The sequence below is a fragment of the Podarcis pityusensis genome (genome assembly GCF_964106645.2).
Source record: "Podarcis pityusensis genome assembly, chromosome: 2".
Classification (NCBI taxonomy): Eukaryota; Metazoa; Chordata; class Lepidosauria; order Squamata; family Lacertidae; genus Podarcis; species Podarcis pityusensis.
The window spans coordinates 120,087,286-120,107,679 of NC_138029.1; the positions used below are offsets into that span (position 1 = coordinate 120,087,286).

The 20,394-nt window shown below is 48.0% G+C and overlaps 1 protein-coding gene and 1 long non-coding RNA gene across 3 annotated transcripts; one reads left to right on the forward strand and one right to left on the reverse strand.

The window, feature by feature from the left end:
• Positions 1-537: 537 nt before the first annotated feature.
• LOC308469450 (uncharacterized protein) lies at positions 538-8,433 on the reverse strand. The gene is made up of 4 exons (XM_080991929.1): positions 8,320-8,433; positions 5,426-6,370; positions 3,481-4,225; positions 538-1,978 (listed from the first exon to the last, which is right to left on the reverse strand). Exons 2-4 carry the CDS (start codon positions 6,122-6,124, stop codon positions 1,233-1,235), a joined length of 2,190 nt encoding a protein of 729 aa, XP_080848055.1. The 5' UTR covers positions 6,125-6,370; positions 8,320-8,433; the 3' UTR covers positions 538-1,232.
• A 128-nt stretch (positions 8,434-8,561) lies between these two features.
• LOC308470177 lies at positions 8,562-16,259 on the forward strand. 2 transcript variants are annotated; one of them, XR_013982222.1, is made up of 4 exons: positions 8,562-9,248; positions 11,228-11,306; positions 13,086-13,216; positions 14,385-16,259. It is a non-coding gene; the product is annotated as an uncharacterized lncRNA (long non-coding RNA). The 2 variants fall into 2 exon arrangements; XR_013982223.1 differs by lacking the exon at positions 8,562-9,248 and having other exon boundaries at positions 10,857-11,306.
• The last annotated feature ends 4,135 nt before the right edge of the window (positions 16,260-20,394 follow it).

The following is a 20,394-nucleotide window of genomic DNA, read 5'->3' on the forward strand; positions in this document are numbered from 1 at the left end:
TAAATCAATTAATGAAAACCTGGCTGGTTTTATGTCTGTATTATTAGTAAATGTGGCTGGTTTTGTGTGTGTGTCATTAGTAAATTTTCTGTTTATGCACACCACTGAAAGATTACCTTTATGATGGTGCATAAAAAGTTTTCCAAATAAGAAATAAGATGGAAGCCTGCTATCTGGGGTTAAAAAAACAAAAACAGAAGCTGAAGTTCTCTAATCATGCCAATATCACTTTCCTATGCTGATGAAAACGTTGTGCTTGAAATAATAATTATTTAAAAAAAAGCAGGCAGGCTGAGAATATGCTCCTATGAGAAGCAGTGATGGCCACCAACTCGGATGCTTTTAAAAGAATGTTGGACAAATTTGTGAAGGATAAGACTATCTGTGGCTACTTGCCCTGTCAAGAGGCAATATGTCTTTGAATACCAGTCACTGGGGATCAGAAATAGGGAACATTGGGCTGTTGCTCTCGGATTCTGCTCTGCGGGTACTGAGACATTGACAGAAGTGAGCCAGCAGTAAATCACACCAAGCAAGTTGGAGTTAACTCTTTATTAGCAAAAACAGGATATGCACACGAGTGTCCGGCCTAATGAACAGAGCAACTGATCTCCTCCATGAAGCAGTGGCTGAGACTGAAGGCCTCCCCACGGCTGCCTAACTCCCCTCCTCTCCAGGGCCTTTTCCGAGCAATCGGAGACTGTGCCTGTATAAAGCTAACTGCCCCTCCGTCCTCTTCATTCTTCTCCTGGTTCTGGGAGAACAAGGGGGAAGGGAACTTGTTGCAGCAGGAAGGTGAGACATCCGTGACTCTTCACCAGCCAGAATACTCTCTCCTCCTACCCTCCTGCTTCAGCTTCTGCCTCTGATTCTGGGCTGCTCTCTGCCACAGACTCTCCCCGCTCACTAAGCCCTGTTACCCCTTCAGCTTCCGACACCTCTTCTCCCAAGTCTGCTCCCTCTTCTCCCTCATTGTTGTCCCAACACCATTCCACAGGCCCTGACCCTTCTTTCCTTGGGGGTTCCCCAGCTGGCCGACCTGTATGCTGGACTGCAGAGACCCCCTTTGGCATGATCCAGCATTGTTTGTGAGGGAAGAAAGTGAGGCAGACGTGAAGGTGGAACAATGACAAACTCCACAGACTGCAATCAATAAGGAGAAGGAACGGAACAGGATGGCAGTGGGAACCACCTGGTCAGACGAGAAAGTGTGGGGGACTGCAAAGTGTCGCTCAGTCACAGTTTTTCCTCTTCTGGCTCTGCTTTGAAGTGGCGCTGGGGTGTGTGACGGGAGCTGGCAGCGAGGTGGCTGGCGAATCTCCGGGACTCGGGTTCGTTAAGGGAGGGAAAGGCTCGAGGCTGGTGGAGGGACACAGGGGGCCTGGCGCTGGGTCGGGTCCCGGAACCAAGTCTTGTGCCCCGGCAGGAACGTGCATCCCGGGTTCGTCTGGGGTGGGGGAAGGCAAGGGCATCGTGCTGCTCCCGGAGGCGCTGGCCCGCCTCTCCCCGGAGTTGGGAGCGGCCTGCTGGGCCGACCACGGAGGGCTGAACCCCGGAAAGAGGCTGGGAGAGGGGTATCTCGGGGTCGAAAAGGCCGTCGCAATGGCCTCCATGGCGGAGGTCTGCCTGCCCATGAGGTCAGCCAGGGTCTGGTGGGAGCGTTCAATGGCCGCGATCATGCGGTGAGTGGTGGCGCGGTCCTCCTCCCGCTCCTGCTTTTCCTGGCGCCTCTCCTGCCTGTCTTCAGCACGCTCCTCTTGCCGGGTGTTTTCGAAGGCCTGCAGGTCCTGCCGGTGCAGCTGCCGCAGTGCGTCCACAAGGTCGGCGTTCGCCTTGGAGGAGGACGCCATCGCTGGGGAGGATGTGGGGTCCCCCGGCCGCCGGGCAGACTCCAATCGCTGGCGCCAGTTGCGCTCCCGCCGGAAGCGCATGCGATCCATGTTGCCGGCGGTCGGCCTTCTCGGCTCCTCCGCAGCGCCTGAGGAGAGACAAAAAGAAAGAGAAGGAGTGAAGGAAATAAAACAGCCATCGGCCCTCATCACAGAATCACAGACATTCGAGGCCTAAAGGAAAAGACAAGCACAAAACACACATCTTATCTGATGACATTTCGGTGTAACTACTGTGGGTGAGAATCTTTAGTCAAACTGGGGCAAGTTCAAGGTGTTGGCACTAAAATACCCAATGCAGCTCAGCACCACGTTCCTCCACAGCAGGGCTGGGCAATTATCAGCTTTCCAACATCATAATATGTCGCCAGCTAAACTTTATTATTATTATTATTATTATTATTATTATTATTATTATTTTATTATTTATACCCTCTTCCATCTGACTGGGTTTCCCCAGCCACTCTGGGCAGCTCACAAAATATATCAGAACATACCAAAACATCAAACATTAAAAACTTCCCAATACAGGGCTGCCTTCAAGTATCTTCTATATCAGGGGTCAGCAACCTTTTTCAGCTGTGGCCAGGTCCACCATCCCTCAGACCATGTGGGGGGCCGGACTATATTTTGAAGAAAAAAACGAACGAATTCCTATGCCCCACAAATAACTCAGAGATGCATTTTAAATAAAAGGACACATTCTGCTCATGTAAAAACACGCTGATTCCTGGACCGTCCGTGGGCCGGATTGAGAAGGCGATTGGGCTGCATCCGGCCCCCGGGCCTTAGGTTACCTACCCCTGTTCTATATGTTATGTAGTTCTTTATCCCTTAACATTCGAGGAGAGAGAGCATTTCACAGGACAGCATTCCATGACAAATGGACTATCAACCTCTTCTTAAAAACTTCCAAGGAAGGAGAGTCCATTGCCTCTTGTGGGAGCTCATACCTGTTTACATTCACTTGCTCTGATATAAGCTAATTGGTCTACTTTGACCCTAGGCTTGGAACCCAGAAATGGGAGCTACTTGTAAGAGTTGGGTATTTGCCCCCTCTGCCCTCATATTGGCAAGTGAAGCGATGGGAAGTCCTGGCCAAAGTGAGGGCTCAATAAGCAATCCGTAAATGGCTGCTCTTAACTTTTCCTTTTAACTGGTAATTTCATGGTTTTATTCTTTTCACAAACTGCTTTTTAGGTTTGGTCATTTTCTTTTTCACAATATAAATTTTGCAAAATAAATAAGCGAAACACACATTCTGCCTCCGACAGAGGAGGGAGAATGTTGACATCGCACCTCACAGCCATTATACAGTGGTACCTCAGGGTAAGAACTTAATTCGTTCTGGAGGTCTGTTCTTAACCTGAAACTGTTCTTAACCTGAGGTACCACTTTAGCTACTGGGGCCTCCCACTGCCGCCGCCGTGCAATTTCTGTTCTCATCCTGAAGCAAAGTTATTAACCCGAGGTACTATTTCTGAGTTAGCAGAGTCTGTAACCTGAAGCGTCACTAACCTGAGGTACTACTGTATGCCACAAAAAAACTGTGCCCAAGCCACAAAGCGCCACAGATAAAAGTGCCACTCACTTGACACCTGAGGTTCAGCAGGGTTCTCTGGGGAGGGCAAGGGGACACTACTGCCCCGCGGCGGCTCCTCTTTCCCCACGATCGGCACATCGTCGTCCTTGGACGGCTTTCGGGCCTGCCTGCCCAGTTCGGCGGCCGCCCCCCGGAGCTCTTTGGGAGGGGAGGCCTGTGGCAAGAGGATGACGTACTGCCGCTCGTTCGCGGCTGCCTCCGGGGCGGCGCTGGCTGCTTCCCGGGCGATCCTGGTGGCGGCCATGGGGTTGAGGGGCAGCCTCTTGCGCCTCTTGTCCAGCCGCTCGACCACGCCGGCCCCGCACACCTTGCCGCAGACGATGCCCTTGCGGAGGCAGAGGAACTGCTCCAGCAGCTTGAAGTAGGGGGCGGTCTTGGGCGCCCTCCCCGAGTGGAGGTTCCCGCACTTGATCTCCTTGTAGCCGCGCTTGAGGTCTTTGGCCCGGCTGCGGCACTGCTCGGCGTCCCGCTCAAAGCCCCGCTCGCGGAGGCGGTCGGCGATCCAGGCAAAGAGCTTCATGTTGCGGTACTGCTGGCCCAGGGCGATCTGGACGTCCTCCGCTTTCCAGATGTCGATGAAGGCGATGGTCTCCTTGCGGGACCAGGCGTCCCGCCGTCTCCTGGGCTCCGGGGAAGGGAGGTTCACATCCGGGGGGCTTGGGAGAGAATCCGCCAGGGAGAAAGGCTCTGCAGCCACCTGAGAGCTCTCTGGGTCCGTCGTCATTTCCGCATGCTGCAAAGAAAAGAAAGGGGGAATGAAACTTTGGGCAAGTGCAGCTCAGTGGTTAGTTTATTTTTTAAAAAACCAAACCAAACACTTGCATCATATCATTGGCTCCCGGTACATTTCAGAGCAGAATTCAAAGTGTTGGTGCTGACCTTTAAAGCCCTAAATAGCTTTGGCCTCGCATGCCTGAAGGAACGTCTCCACTTGCCTTGGTTTTGCCTGGAAGAGCTTAGATTTGATATCCCACTTTATCACTACCCTAAGGAGTCTCAAAGGGGCTAACAATCTCCTTTCCCTTCCTCCCCCACAACAAACACTCTGCGAGGTGAGTGGGGCTGAGAGACTTCAAAGAAGTGTGACTAGCCCAAGGTCACCCAGCAGCTGCATGTGGAGGAGTGGAGACGCGAACCCGGTTCACCAGATTACGAGTCCACCGCTCTGAACCACTACACCACACTGGCTCTCCAGCTGACCTCCACACTGAGAGGGCCTTCTCAGTAGTGGCGCCCGCCCTGTGGAATGCCCTCCCATCAGATGTCGAAGAAATAAACAACTACCTGACTTTTAGGAGACATCTGAAGGCAGCACTGTATAGGGAAGTTTTTAATGGTTGATGTCTTACTGTGTTTTAATTTATTGTAACCCAGTCAGAGGGAAATCATATAAAATCAAATGAAATGAAATAATAAAATAAAAATAATCAGCATCAGCATTAGCAAAGCTGTTTACATCAACAGAAATAGAAAACTATACACTATTGACAGGAGCGAGCCAGCAGTAAATCACACCTAGCAGGCTGGAATTAGCTCTTTATCAGCAAAAAGGATCAACACAGGAGTGTCAGACCTAATGAGCAAAGCAACTCATCTCTGACAGGTCTCGCATCCATGAAGCAGCTGCCGAGGCTGAAATCTCTCCATTTCTCCAGGGTTTTCCCCAAGCAATCTGAGATGGTGCCTACTATCCCCTCTGCTCTTTTCATGCCTCTCCTGGTTCTGGGAGACCTGATCTTAGGAAAACAGAAAGATGCTTTCTGCTAAGTCATGCAATTTGGTTCCGTCTTCACTGACTCTAGGATTTCAGACCGGGTTCTCTCCCAGTCTGACCGGGAGATGCCTGCCTCACTGCCCCTCTCAGCCAGCCTCTCTCTCCACCTGGCTATCATCCGCCAAGCTTCCGGCGCCTTCCACGCAAGCCACCTCTCACCTTTTGCTCCTGCCTCTCAGCCTCTTGCTTCATCTGCAGGAAATCCTCCGCCAGGCCCACCGCTTGAGCGCATGTTTCCGGGCTGCTCCCAGTCACCCAGCTCTGGAGTTCGGTGGGCAGGATGGTCAGGAACTGCTCCAGGATCACCTGCTCCAGGATCTGCTCCTTGGAGAAGTGCTCCGGCTTCAGCCAGTGGTGGCAAAGGTACCAGAGGTGCCCACAGGCTTCCCGGGGCCCCTCAGCCTCCTGGTAGCGGAATTCCCGGAAGCGCTGGCGGAGGGTGTCCCTGCTCGGAGCATCTCCACCCAGGACCTCCTCCTTTGCTGCCCCGAAGCCCCTTCTTCCAGTGTCCGGGATGAGCCTGGGGGCGGCTTCCTGGCGAGCCCACCGGCATCCTTCCACAGTGCCCTTGAAAGATGCCAGAAGCTCCTTCGCGTCATCCCAGGGGGTGGGTTCCGGCGACTGCACGTTGTTGCCCCGTCCGGACGGAGGGGACCGCGCCGCCTCGGGGAATTCTTCCAGCTGGGTCTCCCAGCAGTCGGAAAGGCCCTCATCCGGCTCCTGCTTGACCTGCTGTGACGGTGCCCGGCCAAAAAAGGCCCTTGTGGTCCTGGACGGAGCCGGGTGGGAGCCCCTGACCTTCCCTTCCAGCCCCGCCAACGGTTTGAGCCCTTCCGACTCCCGGCCCTCCATTTTCATTCCTGTCCGAATACACCGTATGCAATGGGAGGTGTGAGGAGGCCACACTTGCCCAGTCGTCACTCCCAAACCTTTTTCCTCAGGCGCTCGTGTCTCCAAAAACAATTCCCAGCCATGGGTCACTCTCTTCACATTTGCATGGGCGTCTCTTAGCAAAAGCTGAGGACATTGGGATGCTTAAACCAGGAGGAATCTTACACGGCAGTGGACAATGTTGAAGGCCTGAAGGGATAGCTTTTTCTCCTCCTGAAGAAGAAAAGATAAAAATTAATCATTGTGACTACAACAGAGGGCCCATCATTTTGTGCAATGCTTCCCAAGCCTTTTCCCCACATGGACCTCTTCAAAATTACTGAGGGTTAGGTGCTGTATGATTTTTAAGTGAATGCTTTCGGCTTTGTTTCTTTCGTATCTTGTATTTTTCTGTATTGCAAAGAATTCTTGATTATGTGTTTTGCGTTTTTATATTGTGATTTTTATCGTGTGAACCGCCATGAGACCTGCGGGTATAGGGGGGTATACAAACTTAATAAATGATAATAATACAGTGGTACCTCAGGTTACATACGCTTCAGGTTACAGACTCCGCTAACCCAGAAATAGTGCTTCAGGTTAAGAACTTTGCTTCAGGATGAGAACAGAAATCGTGCTCCGGCGGCGCGGCAGCAGCAGGAGGCCCCATTAGCTAAAGTGGTGCTTAAGGTTAAGAAGTTTCAGGTTAAGAATGGACCTCCGGAACGAATTAAGTACTTAACCCGAGGTACCACCGTAATTGTTATTATTGCCAAAGATTTTAGATTGTGTTTTTCACAGAAACACCATGGACCACTTGAATGAAGCTTGAGGGGCACAGTTATCTGAATACGTTAGCTTTTTTAGTCAACAGCAGCAGCAACAACAAATATATGTAAATAAATAATAATAAGAGTAATACATTGCTTATTAACAGTACTTTCTTTGTCATGGGTCTCACTAGTACGGAGCACCATCACTTTCTGTTGCTGTTGCTAACTATGGCACCATTTGGTGCTGTCACCCACGGCACTTTGATCAAAATATTACCACCGTCACTTCATTATTTTTATTTTTATCAAAAAAACATTGCTGCTGCTTCTTCTCATCATCGACTCAACTTCTTACCAGCCTTTTTACCATCATAAAATCCCTGGGCTGGTTACAGCCATTTTAAAAAACCACAACATTAAAGCCAGTTTGAAGCAAATCACATACAGCTAGGAGTGTTTTGTTGCTGCTTACTTTCACAAAAAAATAAAAAAATATCAACAACTCAGGATTCTTGGGTTGTCTTTGTTTTTATTATGTATTTTGTGGGCCATATGTGTATATATATATATATATAGAGAGAGAGAGAGAGAGAGAGATTGAGAGATTATTGTGGTGAACTGCCCAGAGATATATGGGTATAGGGCAATATACAAATTAATTAATTATTAGAGTGATCAATCAATCAATCAATCAATCAATCAATATTGGGGGACCCCCACCACAATTAACTAACTAATTTTGATACATAACTTTTATTAAATTTTCTAATTTACATTTCAAAATATTCATTTAAACAATCTTAAATCAATGACTTCCCTTCTTCCCTTCCCGTAGTTCATCCTGCATATCACTAATTATTAATTAATATTGGGGCGACAACCCCCCCTTCCCACCCCCCACCGCAAAGGAGCAGGGGAAGAAACTTCCCAGAATTGAGGGCGCCCGCTAAGGGCAAGCGTCGGCTTCACTCGCCCCTCGTGAGCATGCTCCGAAAAGGGACCCCCCCCCCCTGCGCGCATGCCCGGAGGGGGCGAGCCAGCGCTGGGCTTCCCCCAGCCGGCAGGCGAGCGTCACGGGACGGGGACCCCACCTTCCTCCTTCCCCCCCCCCCCAGCGGCGCCCGCCTGCTCTCCTCTGCGCGGGTGGAGCTCGCGGCGTCTGCGCGCGCGCGTGGATCTTTGCGCGGCTAGGCATGCCACGCGCGGATCTTTGCGCGGCGCTGCTTTTCTTTTGCAAACAAACAACAACAGTGTATTGGGAGGGGAAATGGTGGGGAGGGAGGAATAAAAGGAGAGGATCGGAGCGAAGAAGGGAGGAAAGGGAGGAGGGGAGGGGAGGAAAATAAGCTGGTCTCACTCCCACCCCCACCCCCCAAAAATATAAGATCCCCCCGGCCCTGTCTCACTCACCCCTCCTGCAGCCCAGCCCAGGTGCCAAACTTCACTCCTGCGGCTCCTGGGAAATCCGGACTCCAGATTCCCACGCACGAGGGGAAGGAGGGAGGGAGCAAAGCAGGAAGGGGACGGATTAGCCCCTGACATCAGGAGGCTTGGCCTCACATGCCACCCACACTGGCCTGTCTAGGAATCCGGAGTGAGGCCTCGTTTAAACGCTGGCCGATTTGGAGCGGATCTCTCCATCCATCCATCTATTGCGGGGGGGGGGCGGGGGTAGTGGAAACTTTATTTCCCTCCCTCTCTCTCTCTTTCTCTTTCTCTCTCTCTCTGCCTTCCTTATATCTCAGGTCCCTTTCTGCCCATCATTACACCTCCATGCTGGGAAAGGAAGGTGGAGCTGCACCGGGTGGATTTCTGCCTGCCAGTTTAGTTCAATCAAAGGCGCAGCAAGAGGCCTGCCCGCTTTTAAAAGAGCACTGCCCAGTGGCCTCTCCAGGAATCTGGAGTAAACCTTCATTTAACTGCAGGCAGTTTTGAACCGGGTTTTTTTGTGTTTTTTTTGAGGGGGTGTCACACTCCCCCTTCTCTGCCCTTCTTCTGCCTTTAATAGGTAGTGGCTGTTTCTTCCCATCTTGGCACCTCCGTGCAAGGGAAGGGGGGAGCATGAGCTGCATCGGTTGGATTTCTGCCTGCCGTTCAGTTAAATTAAGGGTCCAGCAAGATGCATACCCGTCTTTAAAAGAAGATCTTTGCTCTGTCTTACATCCCACTGACTGGTTTCTCTAGGAATACAGAGGAAGCCCTTTTTCTGTAGCTCATCTAAACGCAAAGAAGTCCGGATCTGGGATCTGGTTTCCGCTGCCTCGTTCTCTCTCCCTGCCAGGCGGAAAGATCCAGCAGTGGACGTTTCTCCCTATCATTTCACTTCCTTGCTGCACCTGGTGGGTTTCTGCCTGCTACAAGCTGGTAAAGTTGTAGCGGAGTTCAGCCATTTTTATTTAGGAAATGGTAATACTATTTCTTTATTATCTGAGATTGTTAATGACAGGGCTGCTGCCTCTTTAATAGGTGCGTGACAGTAGGGAACTCCACAGGTGAAGCTTTGCTCCAGATGGATTTCTGCCTGCGACATAGCCGTTAAAGGCGTGAGAAATACTTTGCCTTTATTGCTATTTATTTATTTTCTGGCAGGGCGGCTACACTTTTAATACTACCAGTACAGGAGGAAATCCAGCAGGTGAAGCTTTCCTGTTACTTCATACAGAGAAAATTTGACACAGAGAAAAAATGTTTTCTCATAATACTGTCAGAACATAAGAAGAGCCCTGATGGAATATGCTGCCCCAAATGTAGGGCACCGTCTGAGATGGGCTTTGAAAGAGGATTTGACAATATTTTGGAGCAGAGATGTCTCAGAGATGTGCTAGGGCAGGCCTAGGCAATTGGTTCTGTGAAACAAGGAAGACTCGTGCAAATTTCCTTTTTTAGTTATTTTTAATATGCTATGAGCCACTCCAAACATTTTTTTTACAATGGAAGGGTGGGATATATATGTTGTTGTTGTTTAGGCATTTAGTTGTGTCCGACTTTTCGTGACCTCTTAAATATATAAAGCAAATTTCTTAAAACAATGTGGCTTACTGTGGTAAGAGATCTCTTACAGTAAAATAATAATAATAATAATAATAATAATAATAATAATTTATTATTTGTACTCCGCCCATCTGGCTGGGTTTCCCCAGCCACTCTGGGCGGCTTCCAACAAGGATTAAAAATACATCGAAAGGCAGGTGTCTCTCGTTTTTATGAACTTGTGCGCACAGATGAAGTGTTCTGTGAAACGCTGAAAGCTGGCATACTCCAAAACTCGTTTAAAAACCTGGGAGAGAGAGGAGATCCCAGCAGACTTTAGGGATGCCAAAATTATCAATCTCTTTTTAAAAAAAAAAAAATGGTGACAGAACGGATTACGGAAACTATCGGGGCTTCTCTTTATTAGCTGCGGGCGGCAAAATTCTTGCAAGGATCTTAGCCTGGCTCGGTCAACTGACTGAGGACTTTGGGTTGGTGAGAAAGGAACCTGTCAGTCTGATGGAGGGCAACCAGCGATGCCTAAAGCTGTTCCAGAGTGAGAAATTCCACGCAATGACAAAGTGCATTGGGGTGAAGAAGCACCACTTTGTGCAAGAGGGACTTGTGGAGCTGTCTTATTGCCACACTGAGGAGATGACTGCAGTTCCAGAACCTACGTGTAAAGCTTGGACTCTAGGTGTGAAATATACTTGGAGTCGAGTGTGGATTTCATGCTCTTTATTCAGCTCATAGTAGTGAGGAATGGAATGTTTCCCCGAAATGTCTATTTATATACATTATTTACACAATGGGCCCCACGTGATTGGCTAATTCCAGGATTCTCCTGTAGGCCAATCAGGTTGCGGATTCACTTTTACCTGGTGTTGGATTGGGTGGCTCCTGCAGACTAATCAGACTGCTGCATTCTGGACCCTATTGTTCTAGGACCAATCAGACTGCTGCATTCTGAACCCTATTGTTCTAGGACCAATCAGACTGCTGCATTCTGAATCCTATTGTTCTAGGACCAATCAGACTGCTGCAATTTGGATCCTATTCAACTCAGTACATAACAGGGCAGTTGAATAAAAATTGTGTATATAAGTGTATGTTGTATTGCCTGAGAAAGGGGCATGTGGGATTATATCAACACTGAAGCAGTCAAGTACAACATTTTCCTGTTGCCTAGAGTGGACCCACAGGGGAATGTGGCTCCAGAAAAGGGAGGACTTCCTGCCATACCTGTTCTGGAGCCCCCTCCCCTGGTGTGTGACCAGGTAGGTGGGTGTGGCCCGAGCAGACCCTTTAAAAGGGCTGAGCACATGGCCATCTCCCCTTTCTCCTTTAGGACTTCCCTCTTGGAGCTCCTCTTCTGGTTCTTATCCAGCAGCACATGGTTCATCTTTACAGAGGATAGAAGCCACAAGGTAAGTAAACTTTACTCTTAAAGAAGACTACTGTGGTGTTGTTGTTATTATTTTAAGAGGGAAATACTAAGGGGAAACTTACCAGGAACAAGCAAGACTGGATTGCTTAATTTAAAGGATTCTAACGAATCACCAACTTGCAAGGGAATGTGTTCTGATGGCTTTCTCACTAGCGTGAGTGAGGAGGGATAATATTTAATCAAGACATCCTCTTCTACCTTCCTCAAAATCCCCACAGATTCTGGGTTCTCTGTGTCCAGTAATTGGTCTTTCTAGAGCTATCCGATTTAGCCACTGTGGAAAACAGAATGCCCATGGTCAAGCTAACATATTATCAGGGTCAGAAATATTTTTTTAAGGAAACCACAAAAGTTGATGGTATTACGTTGACAATATGTGAAACCGAGCCACAGTTTTTTGAAAAACGGAACAAGAAAGCTATTAAATCCAAGTGCGAGAGGGGAAAAGGGGATCTTTCTCTCTCTGCTGTTTAATTTCTCTTTTTAGATCAATCTTCCTCCCTGGCACAGTTGTTTTTCTGTGAACTCCAATTCCCAGCAGCCTTTGCACTTCCCACCTGGCCCCCTTTAGCTGAGCAAACACCCAAGTGGGACAGGGAAGTGGCTTGAGATGAAGGAAAGTCTGTGAATTCACCACTGTCTGAAGGGGTGGGCTGGAGCCTATTATTATGATGTATATACCGCTGTTATAAGAAAAAAACTGCTCCTTTTCCCTTCGGGGGTATCCAAGAGCCCATATAGAGTCCCTTATTAAACTGTTGCAACAGGGTTCCCACTCACCACACACAGGAGGGAGGAGGAACCCAGAACAATGGTGCACAAGTCCTTATATAGAAGTTTGAAATTGCCCACCCTGTAGCCCAAGACATCTCCCCCAAAAAACACCATACATACATCACAGAAGGAGGCAGAAATCCTGCCTGCCAAGATACTCAATGGTCACTGATTGCATTAGCTGGGCAGCCTAGCCATTCTTTTGTGATGGTAAATACTTTAATTCCTAAATCCAGGTCACAGGCTCACCCTATTCATACACAAATATGCCCTTAAGTCTGGATTTGCAAGTGAAGAGACAATGGGAAGGCTTTCCCATTTCCTTTCTCCTTGCAGAGAAATATTTGAGGTCAATTTAGAAGAGTCAGAATGGTTTGGGAGAGTCAAAATGGCTTCAGGATTACTCTCCTGTACTATTTCAGACACGTGGTTTATATACTTATGGAAGTGTTTGCCCTGTACATTTATGAATGTTTATTTTATATTTGTCACCTTAGAATTCTTATAACACCACCCTATACTTGGAGGTCTCAGGGCAGTTCACAGTACAAAATCAAAATATAAAACCACAAAACATATAATCAAAATAAAAACAGCAACCCGATCACCCCCCAAAGCACATTTTAAAAGGGCATAGGATGAAGTAGGACTTACTCATGAGGAAACAAGCAAAGGCTTCTGCTCTTCCACACTGTTCTCAGTGTTTACCTCTGCTTTTAGTGTTTATTGCTTCTGTCTACAATGCAGTTAATATTTGTATATTTTATTTAACCTGTTTTATTAGTTGTTATCGGCCTTTGCCAGACAGCCCTAAAAGATCAATTCTACCAAATGAAGACATAATTAATCCCACCAGGTAATAAAATGCATTGAACCAACGAAACACATGACATTTGTGGATTTTCTAATATTAACAATTCAGCCTGGTATTGGCGCTGCAACTGCTTTGCGCTTTTTAGACATCTCTTGTTATCTTTTCACACAGGTAGTTTCCTGCCCTCCATAGTGAAGGCGGTGCTTCCAGAGTGACAGCAGGACCTTGGCCAATCAGCCTCTTTGGAGTTTGTGACGCTGCGTCCGAAGGTTCCCTTCTCTAGGCTGGCAGATCTGGAAATGGTAACATTGGCCGGTTTCCTTTGTATTTTTTTAGTTAGTGGTTAAGATAGAGAGGGTGAGAATCACTCAGCAAACCGTGGGCGCGGATCTGAGCTTTCCATTTGTGCACGTCCTGAGTCCATTTTAATGGTTCCGATTCTCTCCCCTGGATTTATAGCTAATCCAGAAAGCTCGCAGGCTGGAATCGGGACAGGAACGGCAGGGAAGCCCAGATTTACAAGCCGCTGCCTGATTATTGCTCTGGGCCTTTTAAGAAACAAACAAATTGGGGGGGCGACATAGGAGCGTGGCTGTTATGAGCAACCTTATCCAACGGGGGAGGGCGAAAGGTTTAAAATACATGCACACACGTATATAAGTCAACATGTATATAAGTCCAGTTATCTCCTGCTTGGACTACTGCAATGCGCTCTGCGTGGGGCTACCTTTGAAAGTGACCCGGAAACTACTGTATTTTTCGCTCTATAAGACACACTTTTCCCCTCCTAAAAAGTAAGGGGAAATGTGTGTGCGTCTTATGGGGCAAATGCAGGCTGCACAGCTATTGCTAAAGCCAGAAGAGCAAGAGGGATCGGTGCGCACTGATCCCTCTTGCTCTCCTGGCTTCAGGGATAGCCATGCAAAGCCTCTTGAGCGCAGCCGGAGCGCTCCTGCCTCTTCGCTCAAGAGGCTTTGCGTTGCTTTCTTGTTTTCTTCCTCTAAAAACGAGGTGCGTCTTATGGTCGGGTGTGTCTTACAAAGCGAAAAATACGGTACCACTAATTCAAAATGCAGCAGCTGGACTGGTGACTGGGAGTGGCCGCCGAGACCTCATAACACTGGTCTTGAAAGACCTACGTTGGCTCCCTGTACGTTTCCGAGCACAATTCAAAGTGTTGGTGCTGACCTTTAAAGCCCTAAATGGCCTTGGCCCTGCATTGCAGAAGGTTGCAGGTTCAATCCAGACAGTACTAAACTAAGTGGCCAAGATTCCTATTCCCTTGTGTAGGTGAGGATCATGAAGGAAATATTATATTGTGAGCTATTTTCATAAAACAACAACGCTGGGAGTGTCAGAAATGCAGGATACGTATGCGGCACTCAAAAGTACCCTCTGAAAGGGGATCTGCTTATCTGTATTTCCTATTCTCAAGATTCCTCATTTCAATCAATCTACTTTCCTAAACAGGCAAAGAGAAAGTGGCAGCCAGGAGATGAAGCCAAAGACGCCTGTGCCTCCGAAGAAAGTTGCAAGAAGACCACCTGGGCCACAGCCAGGATGACGATGCCTGATACTTGCAAGGAGCAAGACCTGTGCATTGTCTATGGGGAACCCATCCGGCAAAAGCCCATCATCCACAAGAGAACGGGGGGTCAGCAGGAAGCCTACCCAGTCGAGGAGGAGGAGGAGGAACCCCTTCCTCATGGAGGAAGTTGCAGATCCCCCTGGGAAATCCCAGTGTGGAAAATTCCTGGTGCTCCGAAGGAGCAGGATGTGTGCATTGTGGGTGAGGAAAACATCTGGCAGTTCCCCAAAACCGGCGAGAGAAAGGCATGTTTGCAGAAAATCAGCTCAGGGGAGGGTCCAGTTTACAGCAAAGGAGACTCCAGTGTCCCAAGTAAAACTCCAGCTCAGACCGTTGTTGCTGCCACAGCCAGGATGACGATGCCTGATACTTGCAAGGAGCAAGACCTGTGCATTGTCTATGGGGAACCCATCAGGCAAAAGCCCCTCATCCACAAGAGAACGGGGGGTCAGCAGAAAGCCTACCCAGTCGAGGAGGAGGAGGAGGAACCCCTTCCTCATGGAGGAAGTTGCAGATCCCCCTGGGATATCCCAGTGCAGGCAATTCCTGGTGCTGTCAAGGAGCAGGATGTGTGCATTGTAGGTGAGGAAAACATCTGGTAGAACCCCAACATCTGCGAGAGAAAGGCGTGTTTGCAGGAAACCCACTCAGTGGAGGGTCCCGTTCACAGCAAACTAGACTCCAGTGTCCCCAGTGAACATCTAGCTCAGACTGTTGGTGATGCTGCCAAGGGACAAGACATCTGCATTGTGTCTGAGCAAGGTGTCCTACAAAAGCCCATCATCCATATCAGAATTGGGTATCCTGAGGAAACACACCCAGGGGAGGATGAAGTTAAGCCTATTGATGGTGGAGGAGATTGGAAAGCCACATTGCAGCCCACTGTTGGTGCCCCCAAGGAACAAGACATCTGTGTTGTGTATGGAAAGATGGTTAGTCAGAAGCCCATCATTCAAGGAGGAGCCTGCAGTGAATCATAGCCCCTGTCTCCCACCCCTGTGGGAACAGGAACTGACTAATGAGGAAGACCTTCTATTTACATCAATGTGTTATTTGATTGATTGATTGATTGATTGATTGATTGATTGACTGGTTGCATTTATATCTCATCCTTTTCTCCCAGGAGGTGCACATGGAATTCTCACAAGAACCCTGCAAGGTAGACTAGGCTGAGAGGCAATGACTGGCCCAAGGTTCTCCAGAGAACTTCTGGGCTGAGTAGGGATTCGAACCCTGGTCTCCCAGGTCCTAATCCAATACTCCAACCACTACACCACATTTATTTTATGAGCTGTCTGGAGTGCAGCAGGCTCGCAATGTCGTTGTCTCCATTCTCCACAAGAAATGCAGGAACGGAAAGGATAGCGATTTCATACAGCTATTTCTGTATAATTAGCCTAAAATCCCTAAGATCAGGAACGCGTTTCCACACATGTTTTCCACCTACTCAAATTTATCTGTTTGTCTCTGCATGTATTCTTTAATGAGCAGTGAGGTCTCAGCTGTTAAGGAAGCTTTTCCCACAACCCGGGCACTTGATAGGCCTCTCCCCTGTGTGGATTCTCTTGTGCGCCATGAGGAAGGTCCGTCCCTGGAAGGTTTTCACACACACCAAACTCTTGTACGGCCTTTCTCCGGTGTGGACTCTCTGATGTGTGATAAGTTGAACCCAGACCCTCTTGGGGTGTTAATGCTGTGAGCCCCTCCACTGTAAGCTCAGGTTTCATGTATGTGCAAATAAACCATGTATCTTAAAAGACGCCACAGTCTGTCCCTCATTCCAAAGGAAAGTGAAGCCTAGATAAGCACCAGGAACCCCTGGAATCTTTTTTTTTTAAAAAAATTCATTTTTCTTTTTCATTACACATCTCATATTCATAACATTTACTATGCATTCCTTCCTCCCTCCCGCTCCTAGGCTTCCTCCAACTTCCGCTTCTAGTTTGTTTCTCCTTTCACCAACTTTGCTGCCTCCTAAAAGAAAAAGCTACTAATAACATATTTATACAATAACACCAAACCTAAAAACATAAAAATAACAATGAATGCACCATATTATTTCTCTATCTTCTACACATTTTCTAATGCTAACAATGTGAATGTTTATTTAAATCCTGCCATCAAGTCTATAGACTTTCTTTGTTTCTGCAAATATAATATAAATGGTTCCCATTCTTTTTCAAAGTCACTGTTGTCTTTTTCTCTTAGTCTGTCATTTTTGCCAGTTCTGCATAGTTCATCAACTTCTCTTGCCATTGTTCTTTAGTTGGTATTTCTCCAGTCTTACAGTTTTGTGCAATCAACATTCTCACTGCTGTAGTGGCATACATAAATAAAGTCCTCTTTTCTTTCGGTATGTCTTGGCCTAAGGAACCCCTGGAATCTTGCACTGCTCAGAGATGTGGGGCGTGCCTGCGACAATGCGTGCATGTGCATGCGAACTGCCCTCGAAGAGGCGTTCCTCTTTCTCTCACGCACATTAACACCCTAGAACAGGCATGTTCCCCTCTCACACATGCACATCTTAAAAGAGGCACGTCTCCCTTGTATGCACATCCAGAGAAGGGCATCCCCTCTCTTTTTCTCTCTCACACACACAGAGAGAGAGAGGAGAGAGGAGAAAATGCCTCTTTCACAAAGAAGGGAATGCCTCTCCTCACACCCTCACATACGATACAACAATCTTTATTGTCATTGTCCCATACATACAGAACAACGAAATCGAAAAAATCTACATCAGACATTCAAGAACCAACAAGCCTGCTATCCCAACTATCCCAGCCTGGTTAGCCCCTAAAAACTCTTGATACCCCATAATTAAACACAATATACTCCCACAGAGACTACCTTACACTGTGTTTAAAACCAAAATCACATTTGGGTAGAAACACTTTCTTAGGCGGCTAGTCCTAGTCTTTCTAACCCTGTACCTTCTTCCAGAAGGCAGAAGCTGAAAGAGATCATTTCCGGGGTGCGCACTATCCTGCGCTATCTCTGCAGCTTTCTTGTGACACCTGGAAGCGTAGATTTGATCCAAGGTGGGAAGAGTGCGCCCAATTATTCTCTCCGCAGTCTTTACAACCCTGGACAGCATTGTTTTTTCCCTTGCCGCGCAGCTCCCAAACCACACACACACACCATAAGTTAATACACTCTCCACAGTACAATGGTAAAATGCCATCAACAGGTCCTCTGAGATATTATTTTTCCGGAGGATTCTCAGAAAATATAACCTCTGCATGGAAAGAAGGCAGCCCTGTTTAGGGAAGTTTTTAATGTTTGATGTTTTATTCTAATTTTAATCTGTTGGGAGCCGCCCAGAGTTATTATTGCTACTACTATTATTATTACTTCTCGTCTTACCAATGAAACCCTGGTCCCTCCAGCATCACCCAGGCAGGGCCTTCTCACCTGCTCCTCAGCCAGGGACGCCGAGACAGGCATTCTCATTTCAGTGTCAATTAAGTAAGGGTTGCCAGATTTCAAAAAGTCTTTTTTGGGGGGCAGAGTTGTTGAGCTTTAAAAAGGGTTGAGTTATTTTTTAATGAAATTTGCCCAAATCTACACTGCCCACGTGGGCTGCCATACGTCCAGATTTTCCCGGACTTTCCTGCGATTTCCGCCCAGATGCTGCTTACGAGGGCTAAATACCGGCTATGTCCCAGAAATTTAGGCCTTATAACAGGGGGGAAACGTCCATTTTTAAAAAGCCATTTGGGACACAGGAAGCTATCTCCCTGGCACGCTAGACTCCTGTTTATGGATTTCAGTAGTTCTTCCAGGGTTTCTGACACGATCTTTCTGTGAGGAAAAGAATCCAAAAGCAGGAGGACAAGGTGGGGTGGAATAAAAGGCCTCTCCTTAGACACATCTGATTTCCTGTCCCTGAGAAAACCCTCTGAAGGGTTGCTAGGCAGCAGGATTAAGTGAATTGCATTTCAGTTCAGATGAAGCCCCCTCAGGGGTTAGTGCTGCCAGCTGAGTGCAGGGCGACACGCCAGCAGTGCTAAAATGAATATTATTTTTTTGCGGGGAGAAAGGCAACACTGGAACCGTTCAGGAGAATAGCAAACACTAGCAGCAAACTGGGCAAGGGAGATTATTCTCTGTGGAGCAGGGTCTCCATTTGGGATTAGGCTGCAGGAGATAATCCAGCCTAACGTCACACTTCCAAATTCCATATGTTTCATTTGTTATTGCACTGTTTTGCCACCTTTCCTCCCAAGCGCCTTCAGGTGGCATGCATAATTCTCGTGCTTCCCCATTTTATCCTCACAGCAACCCTGACAGCGGAGGTGGAACATGGCCGCTGAAGCTAGGAGCCGTTGACAGCCTTTCCCTTCTCTTTTAAAGCCATCCAAGTGATTGGGCTGCCTCCTGTGGCAGGGAGTTCCATAGTTTAAGTGATTGGTGAAGAAGTTAAGTCCCCAAGGAACATTCACCCACCCAGCTCAGGGAGTGTCTGGTTCAGGGCTTTTTAATGAGGGTGAAAGCTCATGTAAGTAGCAACGCCTGCATCAAATCTCCTTAAAAACAACTCAGGATGAGAGCCTAATGCACAAATACACATTTACTGAGAGCAATCTGATAGTGATTTAGATCCCTTGGCCATATATTATCTGCATTTGCCTAACAATGAGATGCTTGCCTGCTCTGTTTACCTAACAATGAATATACCCGACTGGACCCTTCGAACCTGTTTGCTCACATCTGGCTTTCAGCAGCACACATACGTGTGTTTAATGCAAATCTTGCAAGCTTCTGGACCGGGATCGGAGAAAGGTTGGCAAACTAGGGAGAAATATGGTGTCCTGAGAGTTATCTTGCTCCCAGATTTTGCTTCAGCCACCAGCAATGGAGGACAGCCTTGAACTCTGATCATGTTTCTTGGTCATCTGTGCCAGAACAGGGTCTTGAATTAGATGGGCCATTGGCCTTATCCAGCAACCCCTTCTCATGTTCATAATAATGGCTCCCCACCCTGGCATGAACCACGGTTCCCAGAAGCCCTTGCAAGACCCAAAGGAGGTTACAGACCAACTTTTTTGTTAGTGCAAAGCCAGTGCTATATACTACAATGTGCATTTAAATCACACAGTTTCTCCTAAGGGATCCTGAGAACTAGTTTATTAAGAGCACTGCGAAGTGTAGCTCTGTGGGTGAGAAACTACATTTCCCATGATTATTTGGGGGAAGACATGTGCTTTAAAAGGGTGGGTTTTTTGGTGTAGTTTACTTCTGAGTAAAGGGACGTGGGTGGCGCTGTGGGTAAACCTCAATGCCTAGGACTTGCTGATTGCAAGGTCGGCAGTTCGAATCCCCGCGGCGGGGTGAGCTCCCATCGTTCGGTCCCAGCTCCTGCCCACCTAGCAGTTTGAAAGCACCCCTAAGTGCAAGTAGATAAATAGGGACCGCTTTATAGTGGGAAGGTAAACGGCGTTTCCGTGTGCTGCGCTGGTGCTGGCTCGCAAGAGCAGCTTCGTCACGCTGGCCACGTGACCCGGAAGTGTCTCCGGACAGCGCTGGCTCCCGGCCTCTTGAGCAAGATGGGCGCGCAACCCCAGAGTCGGACACGACTGGCCCGTATGGGCAGGGGTACCTTTACCTTTAGACATGTATTGGATTACACGTTAACCCATCCAGGTTCACAATACTCTTCTTTCTTCCACAAACTTGCACCACTTCCTTTCTCTAGGACAGGCATAGGCAAACTCGGCCCTCCAGATGTAGAATCATAGAATAGAATCATAGAGTTGGAAGAGACCACAAGGGCCATCGTGTCCAACCCCCTGCCAAGCAGGAAACACCATCAGAGCACTCCTGACATATGGTTGTCAAGCCTCTGCTTAAAGACCTCCAAAGAAGGAGACTCCACCACACTCCTTGGCAGCA

Bases quoted from the DNA above. Each gene is read 5' to 3' on its own strand.
- LOC308469450 (XM_080991929.1), bottom strand. From the start codon at position 6,124: ATGAAAATGGAGGGCCGGGAGTCGGAAGGGCTCAAACCGTTGGCGGGG. The intron at 4,226-5,425 runs GTGAGAGGTGGC...TTTTCTTTGCAG, and splicing joins CTGAGAGGCAGGAGCAAAAG to CATGCGGAAATGACGACGGA. The intron at 1,979-3,480 runs GTGAGTGGCACT...GTCTCTCCTCAG, and splicing joins TGCTGAACCTCAGGTGTCAA to GCGCTGCGGAGGAGCCGAGA.